The 19975-nt window shown below is 49.2% G+C and overlaps 1 protein-coding gene across 1 annotated transcript in view; it reads right to left on the reverse strand.

Moving 5' to 3' along the window:
• Positions 1-12804, reverse strand: part of LOC120917082 (catalase) — a 58167-nt gene extending 45363 nt beyond the window's left edge. The window contains exon 1 of the mRNA XM_040328095.1: positions 12617-12804. Coding sequence (XP_040184029.1) covers positions 12617-12682 — 66 coding nt within the window. The 5' untranslated portion in view covers positions 12683-12804. The remainder of the gene's footprint in view (positions 1-12616) is intronic.
• Between the last annotated feature and the right edge of the window lie 7171 nt (positions 12805-19975).

The raw sequence follows: 19975 nt of genomic DNA on the forward strand, positions 1-19975 counted from the left end.
AGGGGGGTGGGGCAAAATGGTGGTTACTGGTGAAGCTAAAAGCATTTATTATTACCCCCCCCCCCCCCCAAAATAAAAAAAGGGACAGGGTCCATTTTTTTCTTAAAGCATGTTATACAGCACAGTGCTTGCGCTGTGTAATTTTGCCCTCTGTATCACCTGAAATAACTGGCTGATCCTGGCTGGTTCTGCCCCCCCTGTAAACTGACCACGGTTTATTATGGCTGCTGAGCTCCAACACCGTGGTCAGTTTACGTGCCTCCGTCATCCGCAGCTCTCCTGTTGTCGTCCCACGTCCCCTACCTGCCTGTCAGCTAGTGCAAGCCCCCACCCCCGCTGCTGGAATAACATCTACATCTTTATGCTATCAGCGTTGTCTCCTAATCCTGTCCCCCCCCCCTCCCCCCTGTAATTTATGATTTATGCGACCTCATCCCTTTAAACCCAAACACATATGAATTACACAGGTTCTGTGGCTGATTAAGGTGGTAATTAAACTCGCTTGGTGCCTTGCCTGCATTAACTTAGCCCCCAAACTTGTGTAACTCCATATGTGTTCAGGTTTAAAGGGATGAGGTGGCAACTCTAAGTGCAGTATTTACCTAATTTTAGAGTGCCGCTCACGTGACCGACCAGCTCTCTCCTCCTGACTAATGTCAGCAGGGGAATATTGGCCCCGCCCACTGCAGCGGTCAGGCGGGGAGAGGAGAGATTGATCTTTGCATCTTCTATCCACCATCAAAGTGTGACATCTGTAGATTAGAGAACTAAAGACTATTCGTGATAGTTGGCATAGCCCAGCCTTTCTCCCCATGGAGGAATCCTTGAAATAACTTTCCGCTCTCAAGAACCCATGCCAACAATGACTATATCTACAACTTATGATAGTTTAGTGTGGTGGTCATTGGGAAGAATTACCCCATTACAGATGGCTAAAAAGATCAATGGTGTCAGTGGGAACTTATCTGAGAGGCAGAAATTGCTCATTGCTCAAGGAACCCCTAGAAACCTCTGGAGGAACCCTAGTTGAGAAACCCTAAATATAGCCATTGTCAGAATATTTCTGAAGGAAAGACTCTTCCAGTTTTCTTTGGCAACAAATCTAAATGTTAATGCCGCGTACACACGACCGTTTTTCACGACGAGAAAATGCAATTTTTTTTAAATTGGTCGTGAAAAACGGTCGTGTGTAGGCTCCAAAGCCTTTTTCTCGACGAGAAAAATGCCTGTTTAAAAATGTAGAACCTGCTCTATTTTTTTTTTCTCGTCCTTTACGTCGTGAAAAACGGTCGTGGGGGAAAAAAACATGCATGCTCAGAAGCAAGTTACGAGACGGGGAAATCGGCAAAAGCCAGCCCAAAGGGTGGCGCCATTCGAATGGAACTTCCCCTTTATAGTGCCGTCATACGTGTTGTACGTCACTGCGCTTGGCTCAAGCATTTCTTTTCACGATCGTGTGTATGCAAGGCAGGCTTGAGAGGAATCACGTTGAGAAAAACACGACATTCGTTTTCTACTCTCTAGTGACGTATACGAGTGGAAGGGGAGAAACCGGTCGGTGTGGGCAATGTAACCGATCTTCCAGGCAGCATCAGACCTTCTGTTTGTGACTAACAGATCTTTATCTTCAGTCTCACCAGAGAGACATCTTCACGTCTCGCCTGGTAACCTCTGAAATTCTAGTTGCATGATTAGTGTACTGACGGTCCATACTTCAGTCTCGATATGGGCCGTAGGATCAAAGTTTACCTGTGATGTCGGTCAGTTCCTGATATGTCAATAACCCTCGTTGCAGATATCTGACTTTGCAAGTGATCAGACCTTGATTTTGTTAGTCTGCGGTCAGCAGTTTGATTTGGCACCGTGAAGATCCAAGATCTGTCAGGGGTATGTGTTATCGCCAACTTGTGAAATGCCCGGGGGTCACGTTGGCAGCATTTTCGGCCTTGAATGCTGTCCAGACCGCTTCTTATCGAAATTTGCAATGGTGGTGTCTATGTAATGTGTTTGTAGAGGACTTGGCATTGACTTGCTGGTGATTTTGAAACTTTATTTTTTTGTGTAACCGTGCTGGAAAAATCTCAGGAAACTTGTAGCCAATGGAAAGTAACAGCTAGTGTCCAACCTTTTTGTGCATTGTATATTACGGTCCATAGGAGAACGTAACCCTAATGTGTTGGCTAAAAGATTGGGCTTATGGTCTTCTACATTTTACTCTTTTCCGTTTAATGAGGCAGGTTCAGGTTTTCAAAAAGAGCCTGGCTTTTTTTGTCCCCTTGCCATCAAAACTTAAAATCTATGTATATACCGACCGCGGAAGGAGTGTTGGTATAATTTGGTTGCTGCGGCTCGCCAATTAAATACCTACATGTATACTGGCCACTAAGAATGGCAATCTCTGGAGTTAGCTGCTGTCAGCAAATCAAAAGGCCCGTACACACGATCTGACTTTTTGACAACAACAGTCTGAAGGACGTGTTTTATCGGACAATCCGACCGTGTGTATGCTCCATCGGACAACCGTTTTTGTTTTTTTCAACAGACAAATGTTCTCTGTGAATGCTCTTTAAGCTTTCTGGCAACAAATGTCCGATGGAGCATAATCCTATCGCAGTGATGGCAAACCTTGGCACCCTAGATGTTTTGGAACTACATTTCCCATGATGCTCAACTATACTACAGAATGCACGAGGCATCATGGGAAATGTAGTTCCAAAACATCTAGGGTGCCAAGGTTCGCCATCACTGTCCTATTGTGTGTGTGTGTGTGTGTGTGTGTGTGTGTGTACACAAGTCCATCCGACTAAAGTCCAAAGTACAAACACGCATGCTCCCGGAGCATGATGGGACTGTGACGTCATAAGAGGCCTATATAAATCGGTTTGAGCCACCGCACACAGCATTGCAGCGGGAGGAAGCGACGTGTCAACATCGGAGAAGAAGAAGGCAGAAGGCGACAGAAGCCCAGGCACCCCCCGCCGAAGACGTCGAATGAGAAGACCGGGAGGGGGCTGCTGTAAAAGAGCTAGATAACAAAGCCCCCCCCCCCCCGGCGGAAAAGAACCAGACAGCGGTGAAGACCTGCACCCCCGCCCCCACCGAATGAGAAGACCGGGAGGGGGCTAAAGAAGAAAGTGCCCCCCCCCGGCGGAAGAGAACCAGACGGCGGTGAAGACCTGCACATTGCCCCCCCCCCCCAGAAGACATCAAAGAAGCAGCCCCCCCCTCGTAAAAGAGCTAAAGAAGAGAGGGGGGCCCCCAGAGCGGACTAATAAATTACTTTAATAACCCTGTGTCGTGTTTTTTTTTGGTATGTATTTTGGGGGGACCCCCCCCACGCCGGTTTTTCGGCACAGGGGGTGTCTCCTTAAAATCCATAGCAGACCCAAGGGCCTGGTATGCTCCTGTAGGGGGGACACATGCTGGTTTTTAGTTGAAATTTGGCGTGGAGTTCCCCCTCAAGATTCATACTAGACACAGTGCTTGGTATTGGCAGGGATCCAAGTCGGATCCCCGTTCAATATCGTGCCGCGGCTAAACGCAACCGCAGCTAAAAGCACTGTACAAATGCAGCTGATCGCTGTGCCTGGAGTCTTGAATTCCAGCAAAACATAAACATGCTTTTAGCTGTTCGTCTGAAAGGGGCCTTAAAGTTACACACAGCAGATTATAAGAAGGGATCTGATAAACAAGGTGACAAAGCAAGGTTCAGGGACACAGTCCAGTGGGCACAGACCAAGGAACAAAGTGCGTTCTTGACAAGAACTGCATCCCATTTAACCCTTCATGCTATCGCCTGGACCCGAGATCTCCTGCCTACCCAAAACATACATCTATACTGACAGAGCCTTAATACACCCAAGAATGTACAGATTTACCACACACAGACGAATATCTGCACGTAAACTGTAATCCCAGGTGTCTGAGGAGATAACCCATAATAATACCCAACCGTCCAAAGTTCAGACAACTCTGTACAGATGACATAGAAGAGATGTAGATTAGAAAGATGAACAACCTCTGCCCTAGTTTAGTTCTCAGGTCAATGTACTTGAAAGACATCAACCATGTACAGGGGCGTGCCGCCAGTGAGGCCACCAACTTAGATTAGGTAGAACCGAGGCCAAAATGTCCATACTGTACACTCCATCCTCATTGCAGCTTGGTAATGTCGCCCTTTACACAAGGGGAGCAGTATTCAACTGGTTGCTAGGACGCAGGCAGCTGGTCCGCACAGGGTCAGTGGTTGCTTCGGTGCAGTTGCCTGCACCATAGCAACCATAGATGCTGTAAGGCCTAGCCGCTTGCGTCCTAGCAAACAGATGGTGCTGTGCAGGTCAGTCAGCATCATTCTAGCAAACAAACCAAGCACAGCGTCATTGGTTGTCAGGATGACTGGTTGCTGTGCTAGCGTCCTAGCAACCAAATGAGAAATGGCAAAAGCAAAAACAGGGTGGCCTATAAGACGTGGACCACCTGAAACTGCTCAAAAGTCAGTATGATCAGCAGGCATCGGTTACCACCCACAATTTACCAAACAAGAAGCAGAAACGATGTTTGGTGGATTTTGGGTGGGTTGTCACGTTAACAAGGATGCCCACCTGGCTTTTGAATGGTGAATTGTGGGTGAGTTGCCATAAGATGGATGCCCACCAGAAACTGTAGAGGCTTTTGAATGTTTCCAGGCACCAGGTTATCTAGGCACACTTCAGACCAAGTTCTATGTTTTAAAGTGATTGTGAAGTCTATCTTTTTAAATAACAAACATGTTATACTTATCTGCTCTGTGTAGTGGTTTTGCACAGAGCAGCCCAGTTCCGCCTGTTCTCGGGTCCCTTGCCGGCTCTCCTGGCCCTTCCCTCCTGTTGAGTGCCCCCACAGCAAGCAGCTTGCTATAGAGACACCCGAGGTCCCTGTGTCCATTCAGACACAGAGCTGCGACCCGGCCCCGCCCCCTCTCTCTCCCCTCATTGGCTCACTGAGTTTCATTGACAGCAGCAGGAGCCAATGGCGCTGCACTGCCGTCTTAGCCAATGAGGAGGGAGAGTCTCAGGCAGCCAAGACTCTCCTGCAACATCGCTGATGGATATGGGGCTCAGGTAAGTATTAGGGGGGGGCAGATGCACACAGAAGGCTTTTTATCTGAATGCATAAAATGCATTCAGATAAAACACAATCTTCTGAGGTTACAACCACTTTAAAGGCCTTAAAGGGGTTGTAAAGGTTTTTATTTTCTAAATAGGTTCCTTTAAGCTAGTGCATTGTTGGTTCACTTACCTTTTCCTTCGATTTCCCGTCTAAATGTTTTTTTCCCCCCCTTTGTTGAATTTCTCACTTCCTGTTTCTCCTCAGTAAGCTTGCCACCATCATCCACCAGTATGGTAATATTGTCCTGTTGGGTCCTACTCCATAGAAGCCCCGATTTCCACATGATGGCCAAAAAGCTGAAAAAAGCTCTATATTATCAGGCTATTTCTGTACTATACAGTGGTTCTGGATGTGCAAACAGGGCACAAGGCCAACAGGGCATAAGGCATTCGCATGGCACCACCCACTGTCCTGCAATGAGGAATAATCTTTTAATTTTTGGGGTGTGATGGGATGAGACGCGATTACCTTCTGTTCCAAGATTTCTGCCCTTCTGAAAAATGATGATCTGTGGTGGAACGCTTGCTTGGCATGCTGTGAGGAGGTGATCTGTCACTGCCTCGCTGCTTTAACCCGCAAAATGCCAACCCACTGCTCCACAGAGCCCTTGCGCCATGGTCCCATTCACTTGAAAGAGTCACGTTCAGCGTCAGTATCACCCACTGAATATGACAATCCAAATTGGGGTCATTACTAAATACATTTAAATTGTACATAAAATACGTAATAAATCTGAAGATACTGTAGTACAAACATTTAAAATAATAATTTTTCGAAGCAAAGTAGGTCAGGCACATGGCCATATAGCCTAAAATCCTGGCTTATTTCCCTGCCATGGAGCCAACAGACACTGCATACAGCGGCCTATAGAAGTCAATGGCTGTAGATGGCTATACTGGTATATAGGCGAGCATGGGCGTCCGCTCCATAGGGCAAGGGGGGTCGTTTGCCCCCCCCCCCCGAATCGCCAGGGAGAGCCAGGAGCAGGGCCGAACTGGCCCTGGGGGCGCTTTAAGAGTTAACGGCAGTGCTCCCCTCCTTCTGTCCTCCAGCGCTCGTATCGTATGTCATGGAGCTGGGTCTGTGTGCAAGGTCCCGCCCTCCTAGATCGGCTCGTCTGATAGTCTTCTAGTGTTCCGCCTATCACACAAGACCGAACTAGGGGGGCGGGACCTTGCACACAGACCCAGCTCCGTGACATACGATACGAGCGCCAGATGACAGAGGGAGGGGAGCGCCGTTTAATATTGTTTACAAGGCCTGTGCTCTGTTTGTTCCAACATCTGTTGCCACAGGTAACACTAGACTATTTTCTGATGTGTTTTTAGCAAGTTTGGAAAACACAACACAGAGTTGTAGTCTACGGCATAGTTTCTAGTTGTCCCTTTTTTAGAGTGTCTGTCCCTCTTCTGGTGCTGTGTAATGTAAAGGGGTCCAGTGGTGCAGGATGCTGTGTAATGTAAAGGGGGCCAGTGATGCAGGGTGCCGTGTAATGTAAAGGGGGCCAGTGATGCAGGGTGCCGTGTAATGTAGGGGGGCCAGTGATGCAGGGTGCTGTGTAATGTAAAGGGGGCCAGTGATGCAAGGTGCTGTGTAATGTAAAGGGGGCCAGTGGTGCAGGGTGCTGTGTAATGTAAAGGGGTCCAGTGGTGCAGGGTGCTGTGTAATGTGAAGGGGTCGAGTGGTGCAGGATGCTGTGTAATGTAAAGGGGGCCAGTGGTGCAGGATGCCGTGTAATGTAAAGGGGTCCAGTGATGCAGGGTGCTGTGTAATGTAAAGGGACAGTGATGCAGGGTGCTGTCTAATGTAAAGGGGTCCAGTGATGCAGGGTGCTGTGTAATGTAAAGGGGTCCAGTGATGCAGGGTGCTGTGTAATGTAAAGGGGTCCAGTGATGCAGGGTGCTGTGTAATGTAAAGGGGGCCAGAGCTGTGGGGTGCTGTGTAATGTAAAGGGGGCCAGAGCTGTGGGGTGCTGTGTAATGTAAAGGGGGCCAGAGCTGTGAGGTGCTGTGTAATGTAAAGGGGGCCAGAGCTGTGAGGTGCTGTGTAATGTAAAGGGGGCCAGAGCTGTGAGGTGCTGTGTAATGTAAAGGGGGCCAGAGCTGTGGAATGCTGTGTAATGTAAAGGGGTCCAGAGGTGCAGTTGTGGAGAGGGCGTACACAGTAGTGACAAAGAGATATTGAAAGATGCAGGGGGCACAGTGGGGTGTTTTTACATTTTAATGTGGTGGGGGGGGCATTTTAACCCCCGCTAGTAGTCGAAGAAAGGGTAAAATGCCGAAGCGCCCCCCTCTGAAAAAATGTCAGCGGATGCCCATGTAGGCAAGTGGTTTCCTTATAAACACCTATGTGCGTACAACTCCGGATGCAAATTTGTGCGTTCGAACGCTTATGCAAGTACTTACATTATACATGTGTAGAGGTGCGCACAGCCATTGACTTCTATAGGCGACTGTACACCGCACCTCTGGGCTCCCTAGAGAAGAAATAAACCAGGATTGTATGCTACACACATGTGCATGCGCTCTCAAATGATTGGATTATCGAATCTGATACACAAGGAAGTCCCATGCCACCACGAGACCTTATCACGGATCAGCGGTGTACAATTAGACCAGGGGTTGAGGGCAGTAAAAGCATCTCGTATACTATTCATACACATTAAATATACTCATAAACACATTAATCCTCTGATTTTTTTAATTATAAATGAAGATAAAAGATCAGGATTATGGGGTGTAGTTCATACAGCTGGAAATTGTTGAAGCGATTATTAATTATAACTGGAGATTAAAGGGAAACAGGATCAGGTGTGTTCACAGGCAACTATGAGCTTATGGGTGCGGACTGCGGAGGATAGGGCAAGTAAAAACTGCTTTACCTGGTTCCTAGACCAGAGGTTCTCAACCATCGGGCCATGGACCACCACTGGGCTGAAGCCACCATCTTACTGGGCCTCAAGCTAGCTGCAGACTACCCAACCTCCCCACAGTGCCCCCCTAGCCTCCTATAGTGGCCCTCAACCTGGCACAGTTCCCTGGCCGCCCCTAAGAGCCTTCAGTCCCCACCTCCCATAGAGCTCCACAGGCCCCTGCAGTGTGCCCAAGCTTCCTGCACAGCCTCCCATAGTGCCTTACCCAGCTCTCATAGTGGCCTGCAGTGCCCCCCAACCTTAAACAGTGCCCGGTCCCCTAAGATCATTCAGTCCCCACAAAGCTAACTTTCCACAGAGCTCCACAGCCCCTTGCAGTCTGTCCTAGTTTGCTACAGAGCCCATAGTGCCTCCAACAGTGTCTCACTATGCCTCCCAGCTCCCACCGTGCCACCCAACCTCCCATAGTGACCTGCAGTGCTCCACAATCTTGAACAGTGCCCATGGCCCTCTAATAACCTTCATCCCCCCACAGTGCCACCCAACCTCCAAAATCTTGAACAGTGCCTATGGCCCCCTAATAACCTTCACCCCCCCCCCCCCCACAGTGCCACCCAACCTCCAATAGTGGCCTGCAATGCGCCAAAATCTTGAACAGTGCCCATGGCCCCCTAATAACCTTCATCCCCCCCACAGTGCCACCCAACCTCCAATAGTAGCCTGCAATGCTCCAAAATCTTGAACAGTGCCCATGGCCCCCTAATAACCTTCATCCCCCAACACAGTGCCACCCAACCTCCAATAGTGGCCCGCAATGCTCCACAATCTTGAACAGTGCCCATGGCCCCCAAATAACCTTCATACCCCCACAGTGCCACCCAACCTCCAATAGTGGCCCGCAATGCTCCACAATCTTGAACAGTGCCCATGGCCCCCGAATAACTTTTATCCCCCCCACAGTGCCACCCAACCTCCAATAGTGGCCTGCAATGCTCCACAATCTTGAACACTGCCTATGGCCCCTAATAACCTTCATCCCTCCACAGTGCCACCCAATCTCCAATAGTGGCCTGCAATGCTCCACAATCTTGAACAGTGCCCATGGCCCCCTAATAACCTTTATCCCCCCCACAGTGCCACCCAACCTCCAATAGTGGCCTGCAATGCTCCACAATCTTGAACACTGCCTATGGCCCCCAATAAACTTCATCCTCCCACAGTGCCACCCAACCTCCAATAGTGGCCTGCAATGCTCCAAAATCTTGAACAGTGCCCATGGCCCTCTAATAACCTTCATCCCCCCCACAGTGCCACCCAACCTCCAATAGTGGCCTGCAATGCTCCACAATCTTGAACAGTGCCCATGGCCCCCTAATAACCTTCATCCCCCCACAGATTTCCACAGACCCCTGCAGCATGCCCTAGCTTGCTACACAGCATCCCATAGTACCTCCAACAGTTTCCCACAGTGCCACCTAACCGCCTATAGTGGCCCACAGTGCCCCTCAACCTTGAACAGTGCCCCCGGTGCCCGAAGAGCCTTCGGTCCTTGCGCTACAAAACTCCAACAAAGCTCCACAGCACCTTGAAGTGTCCCCTGGCCTGCAGCACAGCCTCCCATTATGTCTCCAACAGTGTTCCACAGTACCTCCCATAGTGGCCTGAAGTGCCCCTCAACCTCACACAGTGCCTCCTAAGAACCACCATAAAGCTTCCCAACCTCCCACAAAGCCCCACCCACCACCTCCATAGTGCCCCCTGCACAGCCGCTAGCCCCCATAGTGCCCTTCAGCCCCCTAAAAGCCTTCAGTCCCCAACAACCTCCCACAGAGAACCCCCTCACCACCAGCCCCATTCACGGACGACTTATGCAAACTATGTCAATTTACAAATTTCGACGCGGGAACGACGGCCATACTTAACATTGATTGCGCCTCATATACCCAGGGGCAACTTTACGCCGCGACAAGCCTAACGTAAACGTCGTAACTTCACTGCGTCGACCGTGCGTACGTTCGGGAATTCGCGTATCTAGCTAATTTGCATACTCGACGGGGGAACACGACGGAGGCGACACCTAGCGGCAAAAAAAAAAAAATTGCATTTAAGATCCGACGGCGTAAGAGCCTTACGCCTGTCGGATCTAATGGTTATCTATGCGTAACTGATTCTAAGAATCAGTCGCATAGATACGACGGCCCAGATTAGGACTTACGACGGCGTACATGGCGTTGCGCCGTCGTAAGCCCTTTGAGAATCTGGGGCTTAAAGTGCAAATCCAGACAATTTTTTTTAAACAGAGAACCAATTTTTTTATGGGAGTAGAGTAGGAGTTAGGACCTCAGTCAGATTTGTATTCCTACTTTCAGGCATCTCCTGTTCCTATGACAAGGTGCCACCAGAAAAGGAATAAAAAAAAAAAAAAGGTACAACGTAGACATAAACAGCACTACAAATATTTCCTGTCCTGGTGAGAACAATGTGCCCGGAACAGGACATCTCCCAGGCAGAGCCGCATAAATCAGTAAAAACTGGCAGAGGTTTCTCTACTTCATCCAAAAAGTGAAAAAATAGATTTTTTCTGGAGATGTACTTTAAGCCCTACAGATCAGGGTGGGCATGGGTACCCAAGGCTGGGAGATCTGGGGCAGCCAACACCAAATTCTTACAGATCAGGGGGAACATCAGCACCAAAGTCTGACAGGACAGGGGCATACGGGCACCAAAGTCTTGTAGAACAGTGGGATATCAGTACCAAAGTCTGACAGGTCAGGGGCATACGGCACCAAAGTCTTGTAGAACAGTGGGATATCATTACCAAAGTCTTAAAAGAAGGTGACACACGGGCACCAGTTTTGCAGCACAGTGTCAAACATGTGGGCACCACAGCCTTGCAGAGCGGTCTCCACAGATTGCAAAACTGGCACCATAGACTTGCAGGGCAGTCAAAACAGCCTTGCTGATCAGTCACACGCAGGCACCACTGACTTGCAGGGCAGTCACCGCAGCCTTGCAAAACAGGCACTACAGCCTTGCAGGGTGGTCACACGCGGGCACCAAAGTCTTGCAGGGCAGTCACACGCGGGCAACAAAGCCTTGCAGGGCGGTCTCCACAGCTTTGCAGGGCAGTCACACGCGGGCACCACAGCCTTGCAGGGCAGTCACACGCGGGCACCACAGCCTTGCAGGGCAGGAAAAACAGCCTTGCCGATCGGTCACCACTGACTTGCAGGCAAGTCACCACAGCCTTGCAATACAGGCACTACAGCCTTGCAGGGCGGTCACACGCGGGCACCAAAGCCTTGCAGGGCGGTCTTCACAGCTTTGCAGGGCAGTCACACGCGGGCACCACAGCCTTGCAGGGCAGTCACACGCAGGCACCACAGCCTTGCAGGGCAGTCACACGCAGGCACCACAGCCTTGCAGGGCAGTCACACGCAGGCACCACAGCCTTGCAGGGCAGTCACACGCAGGCACCACAGCCTTGCAGGGCAGTCACACGCAGGCACCACAGCCTTGCAGGGCAGTCACACGCAGGCACCAAAGCCTTGCAGGGCAGTCACACGCAGGCACCAAAGCCTTGCAGGGCGGTCTCCACAGCTTTGCAGGGCAGTCACACGCGGGCACCACAGCCTTGCAGGGCAGTCTCCACAGCTTTGCAGAGCAGTCACACGCGGGCACCACAGCCTTGCAGGGCAGTCACCACAGCCATGCAGGGCAGTCACACGCGGGCACCACAGCCTTGCAGGGCAGTCACCACAGCTATGCAGAGCGGTCACACGCGGGCACCACAGCCTTGCAGGGCAGTCTCCACAGCCATGCAGGGCAGTCACACGCGGGCACCACAGCCTTGCAGGGCAGTCACCACAGCTATGCAGAGCGGTCACACGCAGGCACCACAGGCTTGCAGGGCGGTCAAAACAGCCTTACAGGGCAAACACATGCAGGCACCACAGCCTTGCAGGACAGGGGGAAAAAAACAGCATCAAAGTCTTACAGGACCGTGACACGTGGGCACCAAAAAGTCTTGCAGAGCAGTGACACACAGGCACCAAAGTCTGGCAGGGCTGGGGCACATCACCACCACAGTCTGGCAGAGCCGGGGCACATCACCACCAAAGTCTGGCAGAGCCAGGGCACATCACCACCAAAGTCTGGCAGAGCCAGGGCACATCACCACCAAAGTCTGGCAGAACAGTGACACAGGGGCACCACAGTCTTGCAGAACACTGGCATCAGCATCCTGGATGACAGCAATGGAGTACCCCATAATCCATGATGTACCCCCTCCCATCCCCCTCTCTATGGGGACTAGAAATAAAAGCTACAATGGCACTGCCCATCCTCCACACATAGGCAGGGAAGGGTGTGATCTAACAGTCTATGGAGGAGAAGTGCTGCTGATGGGAGAACAGTCTGATCTCCTCCCAGTCTTGGGGCAGTTGTGTCTCTAGGCATGCTGGGACTTGTAGTCCTCCAGGTGTCCCCAGTATAACAAAGCACTATACCTGCCCCAGCTCTGTATAGCCTGAGGACAGCCCTGTCTGCCTGCACACTATATAGGGAAAGGTGGGGGGTCCCCAGTGCAGGGAGTACCTGGTTGCCCCGACTCTCCTTCCACAGCTTCATCTGATCCGCACTCTTCTCCCTCTTATCCGCCATGATGATTGCCCCTACAGCGCACACTCTGCCCTCCGCACACACTTATAATGCAAAGCCACGGGTCCCGCCCACTCCCGAGGAGCCAGCCGCTGATAGGACAGGGTGGTTAAGGAGGAGAGTGGGATTGGTCAGGAGAGCAGTCAGTGTCCAGAGACCATCATACTGTACTTACAATGCACAGACAAAGCCCCGCCCACCCCCTGAGGCGCCAGCTGCTGATAGGACAGGAGAGAAGAAGGAGGAGCGTGGGATTGGTCAGGAGAGAGCTGTCTAAAAGGCTGGAGAGAAGAATGCGGTATAAAGGTGACAGATAGCGCATGACAGTGTGGAGGAGGGGCGTCACTCGGAGACAATTACACTTGTTTCATTCTTCTTCTTCTTCTTCTTATTATTATTATTATATTTTTCTATTGTTATTAGACTTCTTATGTATTGTTATTTTCTGAGCCTGGCTAGAATATCTATGGGGCTGATTATACAAACTGGATTGTGCAGAATCTGGTGCATGGGAGCCAATCAGCTTTAAACCTTGACAATAATACCAAGAAGCTGATTGGCTCCCATGCAGAGCTGTACCATATTTTGCACTCTCCAGTTTTAGTAAATCTCCCCCAATGTGATTGCCAAATGTCCCTGTCGTTGCACATCCTGTACCAGGGGTAGTGAATTCCAATTCAAGGAGGTCCTCCGGTCACTAAAAAATGACAAGTCTGCGCCATGAAAGGTTATACGCGTTTCCTTTCCCTTTTCTGGCGCAAGCGGCGCTCTTTGGTGCTTTTCTTACGGTTTCCTCATCACGCTCTGGTAATAATCTCTGAATGTAAATGTCCCCAATAGTGTCCCCCTTATATCAGGTGTCCCTACCAGAGTAATTCATTACATTGGGTGCCCCCATCAGACTACCCCCCATAAATCAGTTGCCACCATCAGGGTACCCCCTTATATCAGGTATTCCCATCAGGTTTCTTCATCAGAGTTCCCCCTTACATCAGGTGTCCCCATTAGAGTACCACCTTATATCAAGTGTCCCCATCAGAGTTTCCCTTTACATCAGGGGTCCCCATTAGAGTGCCCCTTTCAATCAGGGGTCCCTATCAGAGTGCCCTTAACATCAGGGGTCCCCATCAGAGTTTCCCTTTACATCAGGGGTCCCCTTTAGGGTGCCTTTTACATCAGGGGTCCCCATCAGAGTTTCCCTTTACATCAGGGGTCCCCTTTAGGGTGCCTTTTACATCAGGGGTCCCCATCAGAGTGCACCTTTACATCAGGTGTCCCCATCAGAGTTAACCCCTTCCATCAGGTGTCCCCATCAGAGTTGCCCTTTACATCAGGGGTTCCCATCAGAGTGCACCTTTACATCAGGTGTCCCCCATCAGATTTCCCCCTTAAATCAGGTGTCTCCATCAAAGTTTCCCTTTACATCAGGGGTCCCCATCAGAGTGCCCCTTTACATCAGGGGTCCCCTTTAGGGTGCCTTTTACATCAGGGGTCCCCATCAGAGTGCACCTTTACATCAGGGGTCCCCATCAGAGTGCACCTTTACATCAGGTGTCCCCATCAGAGTTTTCCCCTTACATCAGGTGTCCCCATCAGAGTTTCCCTTTACATAAGGGGTCCCCATTAGAGTGCCCCTTTACATCAGGGGTCCCCATTACATCAGGGGTCCCCATCAGAATTTCCCTTCACATTAGGGTCCCCATCAGAGTGCCCCTTTACATCCAGGATCCCCATCAGAGTGCCCCTTTACATCAGGTGTCTTCACCAGAGTGCCCCTTAACATCAGTTGTCCCCATCAGAGTTCCCCTTTACATCAAGGGACCCCTTTAGAGTGCCCCTTTACATCAAGGGTTCCCATCAGAATGCCCCTTTACATCTGGGGTCCGCATCAGAGTGCCCCTTTACATCAGGTCTCCCCCATTACAGTTGTATCTTACATTAGGTATTCCCGTCAGTGTGCCCCCTTACTTCAGGTGTCCCCATCAGAGTGAAAATAATATGTACCCATCAGCGTACCCCCACTAACATAAGTGCCCATCAGTGTGTCCCCTTAAAAATAAAATTCCCCTTATTTTTTTGTTAGGGGGCACTCTGATGGGTACATTTTGTTGTATACGTATACCAACAGAGCAAAATAAAGTGCACGTATACCAACAGAGCAAAATAAAGTGCACGTATACCAACAGAGCAAAAATAAGTGCACGTATACCAACAGAGTAAAATAAAGTGCACGTATACCAACAGAGCAAAATAAAGTGCACGTATACCAACAGAGCAAAATAAAGTGCACATATACGAACAGAGCAAAAAAAAGTGCACGTATACCAACAGAGCAAAAAAAAGTGCACGTATACCAACAGAGCAAAAAGAAGTGCACGTATACCAACAATATTGTTGGTTTACTATGCTCAGCTATCAATGGACACAGAAGCGATCCGTACTGATCATTCACTGTGTCCAATTCAAAAAAAGAAGGGGCAGGTAGTTTACATATTTACCAGCCCCTTCCCCCACTCTCCATCCACCTATGCACCAGCAGCAGATGATGGGAGAGGAAGGCCAGCGGCGCTCCGGGGGGTGATGAGGGGGAGGCTGGGCATACAGGGGGGAAATAGGTTTGTGGGCAGCACAGGGAGGGGGGATCAGTGCAGCAAAACTGGAGGACAATTACAAGAACTATGCAGTGTAAGCGTCTCTCCCTCCAGCAGTTGAAGGCTGACGAGAGGGAGAGGGAGAGAAACATCTTTCAGCTGCTGGAGGGAGAGACACAGTGCATAGTTCTTGTCTTCCGGTCACTGCACCAACCCTTCTCCCTGTGCTGCCCACATCTGATTCCCCCCTGTAGGCCTGGCCTCCCCCTAGTCCCCCTACAGCACTGCTGGGTTCCATCTCCTGCCGGACCGCACCGATCCCCCTGCTGTCCGGGCCCCCCGTGTGCTCAGGCCCCCTACAGGAGGACTGGTTGTACCCCCCTATTGGTGACCCTGCACATACAGTTACATACATACAAACCTGGAGGATGATTGGTTTCTATGCAGAGCTGCACCAGATTTTGCATTATCCAGCTCTGGTAACTTAACCCCAAGAAGCTGATGAGTTACCGTATTTATCGGCGTATACCGCGCACTTTTTTGCCCTGACAAGGACGCACAGGACGTGACCGCGAGAGGAGCCGAGCCTGCCCGACTATACCCGAGTGTACTGCGCTCGGTATATGCCGGCGCAGTGGTTCAAACTCGGCGCGGGAAACAAGCGGCGGAGGACACCACGATGGCCGCAGAAGGATGCCGGACTTGACGAGGAGGACACCACCGAAGCCGCAGACGGACGCCGGACCCGACGAGGCCGCCGATGGACGCCGCACAAGACACCAAAACTGTAAGTACTAAAAAAAATTGTTTTTTTTACAGGAATGTGGGTCCACATTAGGGGTGCGCGCTATACGCCGGAGAGCGCAATACCCCGATAAGTACGGTAATTGCTGCCCTCTGCTCCCTGCCTTTGGTTGGTGAGCCTGCCATCACAGTGATGAGCCAACAGTGGGAGCAGATCATACCACTGCCTTTGTATAATACAGAATCTTCCCGCTATGGGGTTCTGACTATTGTATTCTAGTGTGAGGCTAGTAAACATACGTATGGGTAGATTTTATTGTATAAGTATGTTAATCCCAGACCAAGCCTTAGGATGACATTGCCATAGCTCACTGTAAATGAAACATAATTGGGTATAAGGTACTCAATCATTGCTTTGTAATATACCTAAATAAAACTTACAGAACTCTACTATGATAAAGCTAATAAAACAAAGCTAATAAAAAACAGACAGAACAATAAATGTATTTATAATAATATATATGTGAGAGAACAATAAGTGCTCTTGCTATGCAAGAACACTTAATAAATGTGTGTTCTTATTGTAAAATTCATCTACAGTATTTTTCTTTATTGTTTTTATACTTTGCTAGTCTATTGTGCCTTATAATTATGTCTCTGTATTGGGTGGGCCATGTTTTTCTTGTGAATAGGGCGTTCAGTAGGGATAAGCATGGGTTTGGAGTTGGACTGAACCCAGAATAAAACAGTTTATGAGAACAAAGACGTTTCAGACAACTGTGGGCTTCCAACCTTCCAAAGTTTTGGGAATCCTTTTTTTGTTTCAACATGACCGTGCCCCCGTCCATGAAGCCAGCTCCATAAAGACATGGTTGGATGAGTTTAGTGTGGAGGAACTGAAGCCTGCAAAGAGACCTGACCTCAACCCTACTGAACACCTTTACATTCCATCATGAATGTGAGCCCGTCCACAAAGCCAGCTCTGTAAAGACATGTTTGGATGAGTTTAGTGTGGAGGAACTGGGGTGGCCTGCACAGAGCCCTGACCTCAACCCTACTGAACACCTTTCCATTCCATCATGAATGTGAGCCCGTCCACAAAGCCAGCTCTGTAAAGACATGTTTTGATGAATTTAGTGTGGAGGAACTAGAGTGGCCTACACAGTGCCCTGAACTCAGCCCTAAAGCCTCGTACACACGATAGGTTAACCAGAGGACAACGGTCTGAAAGACCGTTCGGACCGTTCTCATCGGTTAACCGATGAAGCTGACTGATGGTCCGTCGCACCTACACACCATCGGTTAATGAACCGATCGTGTCAGAACGTGGTGACGTAAAACACAACGACATGCTGAAAAAAACGAAGTTCAATGCTTCCAAGCATGCGTCGACTTGATTCTGAGCATGCGCGGGTTTTTAACCGATGCTTTTGCATACTAACGATCGGTTTTGACCTATCGGTTAGGCGTCCATCGGTTCAATTTTAAAGCAAGTTCTCATTTTTTTGACCAAAGGATAAATAACCTATGGGGCCCACACACGATCGGTTTGGACTGATGAAACTGGTCCTTCAGACCGTTCTCCTCTGGCGATCCTATCGTATGTACGCGGCCTTAGGTTAACCGATGAAGCTGACTGATGGTCCGTCACGCCCACACAAATAACCGATCGTGTCAGAACACGGTGACGTAAAACACAACGACGTGCTGAAAAAAACTAAGTTCAATGCTTCCAAGCATGCGTCGACTTGATTCTGAGCTTTTGCATACTAACGATCAGTTTTGACCTATCGGTTAGCAATCCATCGGTTAAATTTTAAAGCAAGTTCCTATTTTTTTTAACCGAAGGTTAAATAACCTATGGGGCCCACACACGATTGGTTTTGACCGATGAAAATGGTCCTTCAGACCGTTGTCCTCTGGCTATCCTATCGTGTGTACGAGGCCTTACGAACATATTTCCATTCCATCATGAATGTGAGCCCGTCCACAAAGCCAGGTGTGTAAAGACATGTTTGGATGAGTTTAGTGTGGAGGAACTGGAGTGGCCTGCACAGAGCCCTGAACTCAGCCCTAATGAACATCTTTCCATTCCATCATGAATGTGAGCCCGTCCACAAAGCCAGCTCCGTAAAGACACCATAAACGTTCACTCTACAGAAAGGTCTGTATATAAATAAACAAGGACACATCAACACTAAACATAGAACAATCGTATGGGAAAATTCAGCTAGGATGATATATTTTTCCATGAGGATCCATTAGTCCCGGGTGTGTTTGTGCAGGCCACATTGTACCCATAGATTGGCAATCACCTACCAGTTCTGTTAATCCATCTGAAAATGCTTGCAGCCTGGCTGTTATGTGGGTTCAATGCTTTTTTTCATAATTTAAGAGTGAAGTCATACCTTCCTTACCATACATAATACCGCGTACACACGATTGGAATTGCCATCAAGAAAAGTTTGATGTGAGCTTTTGTGTGTAGGCCTCATCGGACATTTTCTGTCGGAATTTCCGACAACAAAAATTTGAGAGCTGGTTCTCAATTTTTCCGAAAGCAAAAGTTCTTGTATGCAATTCCGACGCAGAAAAATCCTACGCATTCTCGGAAATGAATTTGACGCATGCTCGGAATCATTGAACTTAATTTTTCTCGGCTCGTCGTAGTGTTGTACGTCAACGCGTTCTTGACGTTCGGAATTTCCGACAACATTTGTGTGACCGTGTGTATGCAAGACAAGTTTAAGCCTAAATTCAGTCTGAAAAAAAATCCACAGTTTTCTTGTCGGAAATTCCGATCGTGTGTACGCGGCATTATAGGGTTTTCTTGCCTTCCTGTGTATCAACTATGGATATAGGATTGAGAACATGGAACTTTTCTACGCATTTGTTATTTATTTATGTGTTTTTATTGGTTGACCTAGATAGACTTGTTATCTGACTAACTATGTAACTACAGTACAGTCAGTAGCTAAACATTCCAAAGCCATTGTAACATTATGACATTATGACATCCCGGAAAATAATATTTTCAGAAGAGAAGGTCAGCATTGTCATGCCTCTTCATGACATCGGTGCAGATCTCCTTTTAGCAGACCTATAATAAAATAACAGCCTTTTCTCTAACAGTCCACTGTTCCTTTGAACCTTGTAACTGTAAAAGAGGCTTAAAAATACATACGAGTGCACTGGCCTTCAAGGTGAAAACGGTGAAGGGTATACATCAGGGTTTCTCAACCAGGGTTCCATGGAACCCCATGTAGTGGCGGCCTGCCCATAGGGGACACACGGGCACCGCCCCCCTATCCATGCATCCGGCACCCTGATCTACATACAGGATGCCAGATACATGGATTCCAATGGGGAGGGGAGCGTTTTTTGAAGAACGTGATTAGAGCTACAGGGCCAGATTCATCAAGAGATACGACGGCGGATCTCCTGATCCGCCGTCGTATCTGTGAGAGCTGACGGTCGGATCTGTGAGATCCCACGGTCGGAGCTATGCGACTGATTTATAAGAATCAGTTCCGCATAGATCTCCCTTAGATCCGACTGGTGTAAGTGACTTACACCAGTCGAATCTTAGGCTGTAATCTCCCGCCGGGCGCTAGGTGTCGTCGCTTTTAAAAAAAAAAAAAAAAAAAAAAAAATCGCATATGCAAATGAGAAGAACCGCCGATTCACGTCCGTACGCCCGCCCGCCGCTCTTTTTCAACGTCGTTTGCATTCGGCTTTTTCCGGCGGAGAGCTACCCCTGCTAATATGAGGGGTAGCTAATGTTAAGTATGGCCGACGTTCCCGCGCCGAGTTTTAAATTTGTTACGTCGTTTACGTAAGTACGTCGGGAATACGGATGGCCGTAAGTAACCTAGCCGCCAAAAACAATGACGTCCTAGCGACGTCATTTGGAGCATGCGCACTGGGCTTTTTCGCCGGCGGCGCATGCGCAGTTAAATCG

Source organism: Rana temporaria, chromosome 11 (genome assembly GCF_905171775.1).
Source record: "Rana temporaria chromosome 11, aRanTem1.1, whole genome shotgun sequence".
NCBI lineage: Eukaryota > Metazoa > Chordata > Amphibia > Anura > Ranidae > Rana > Rana temporaria.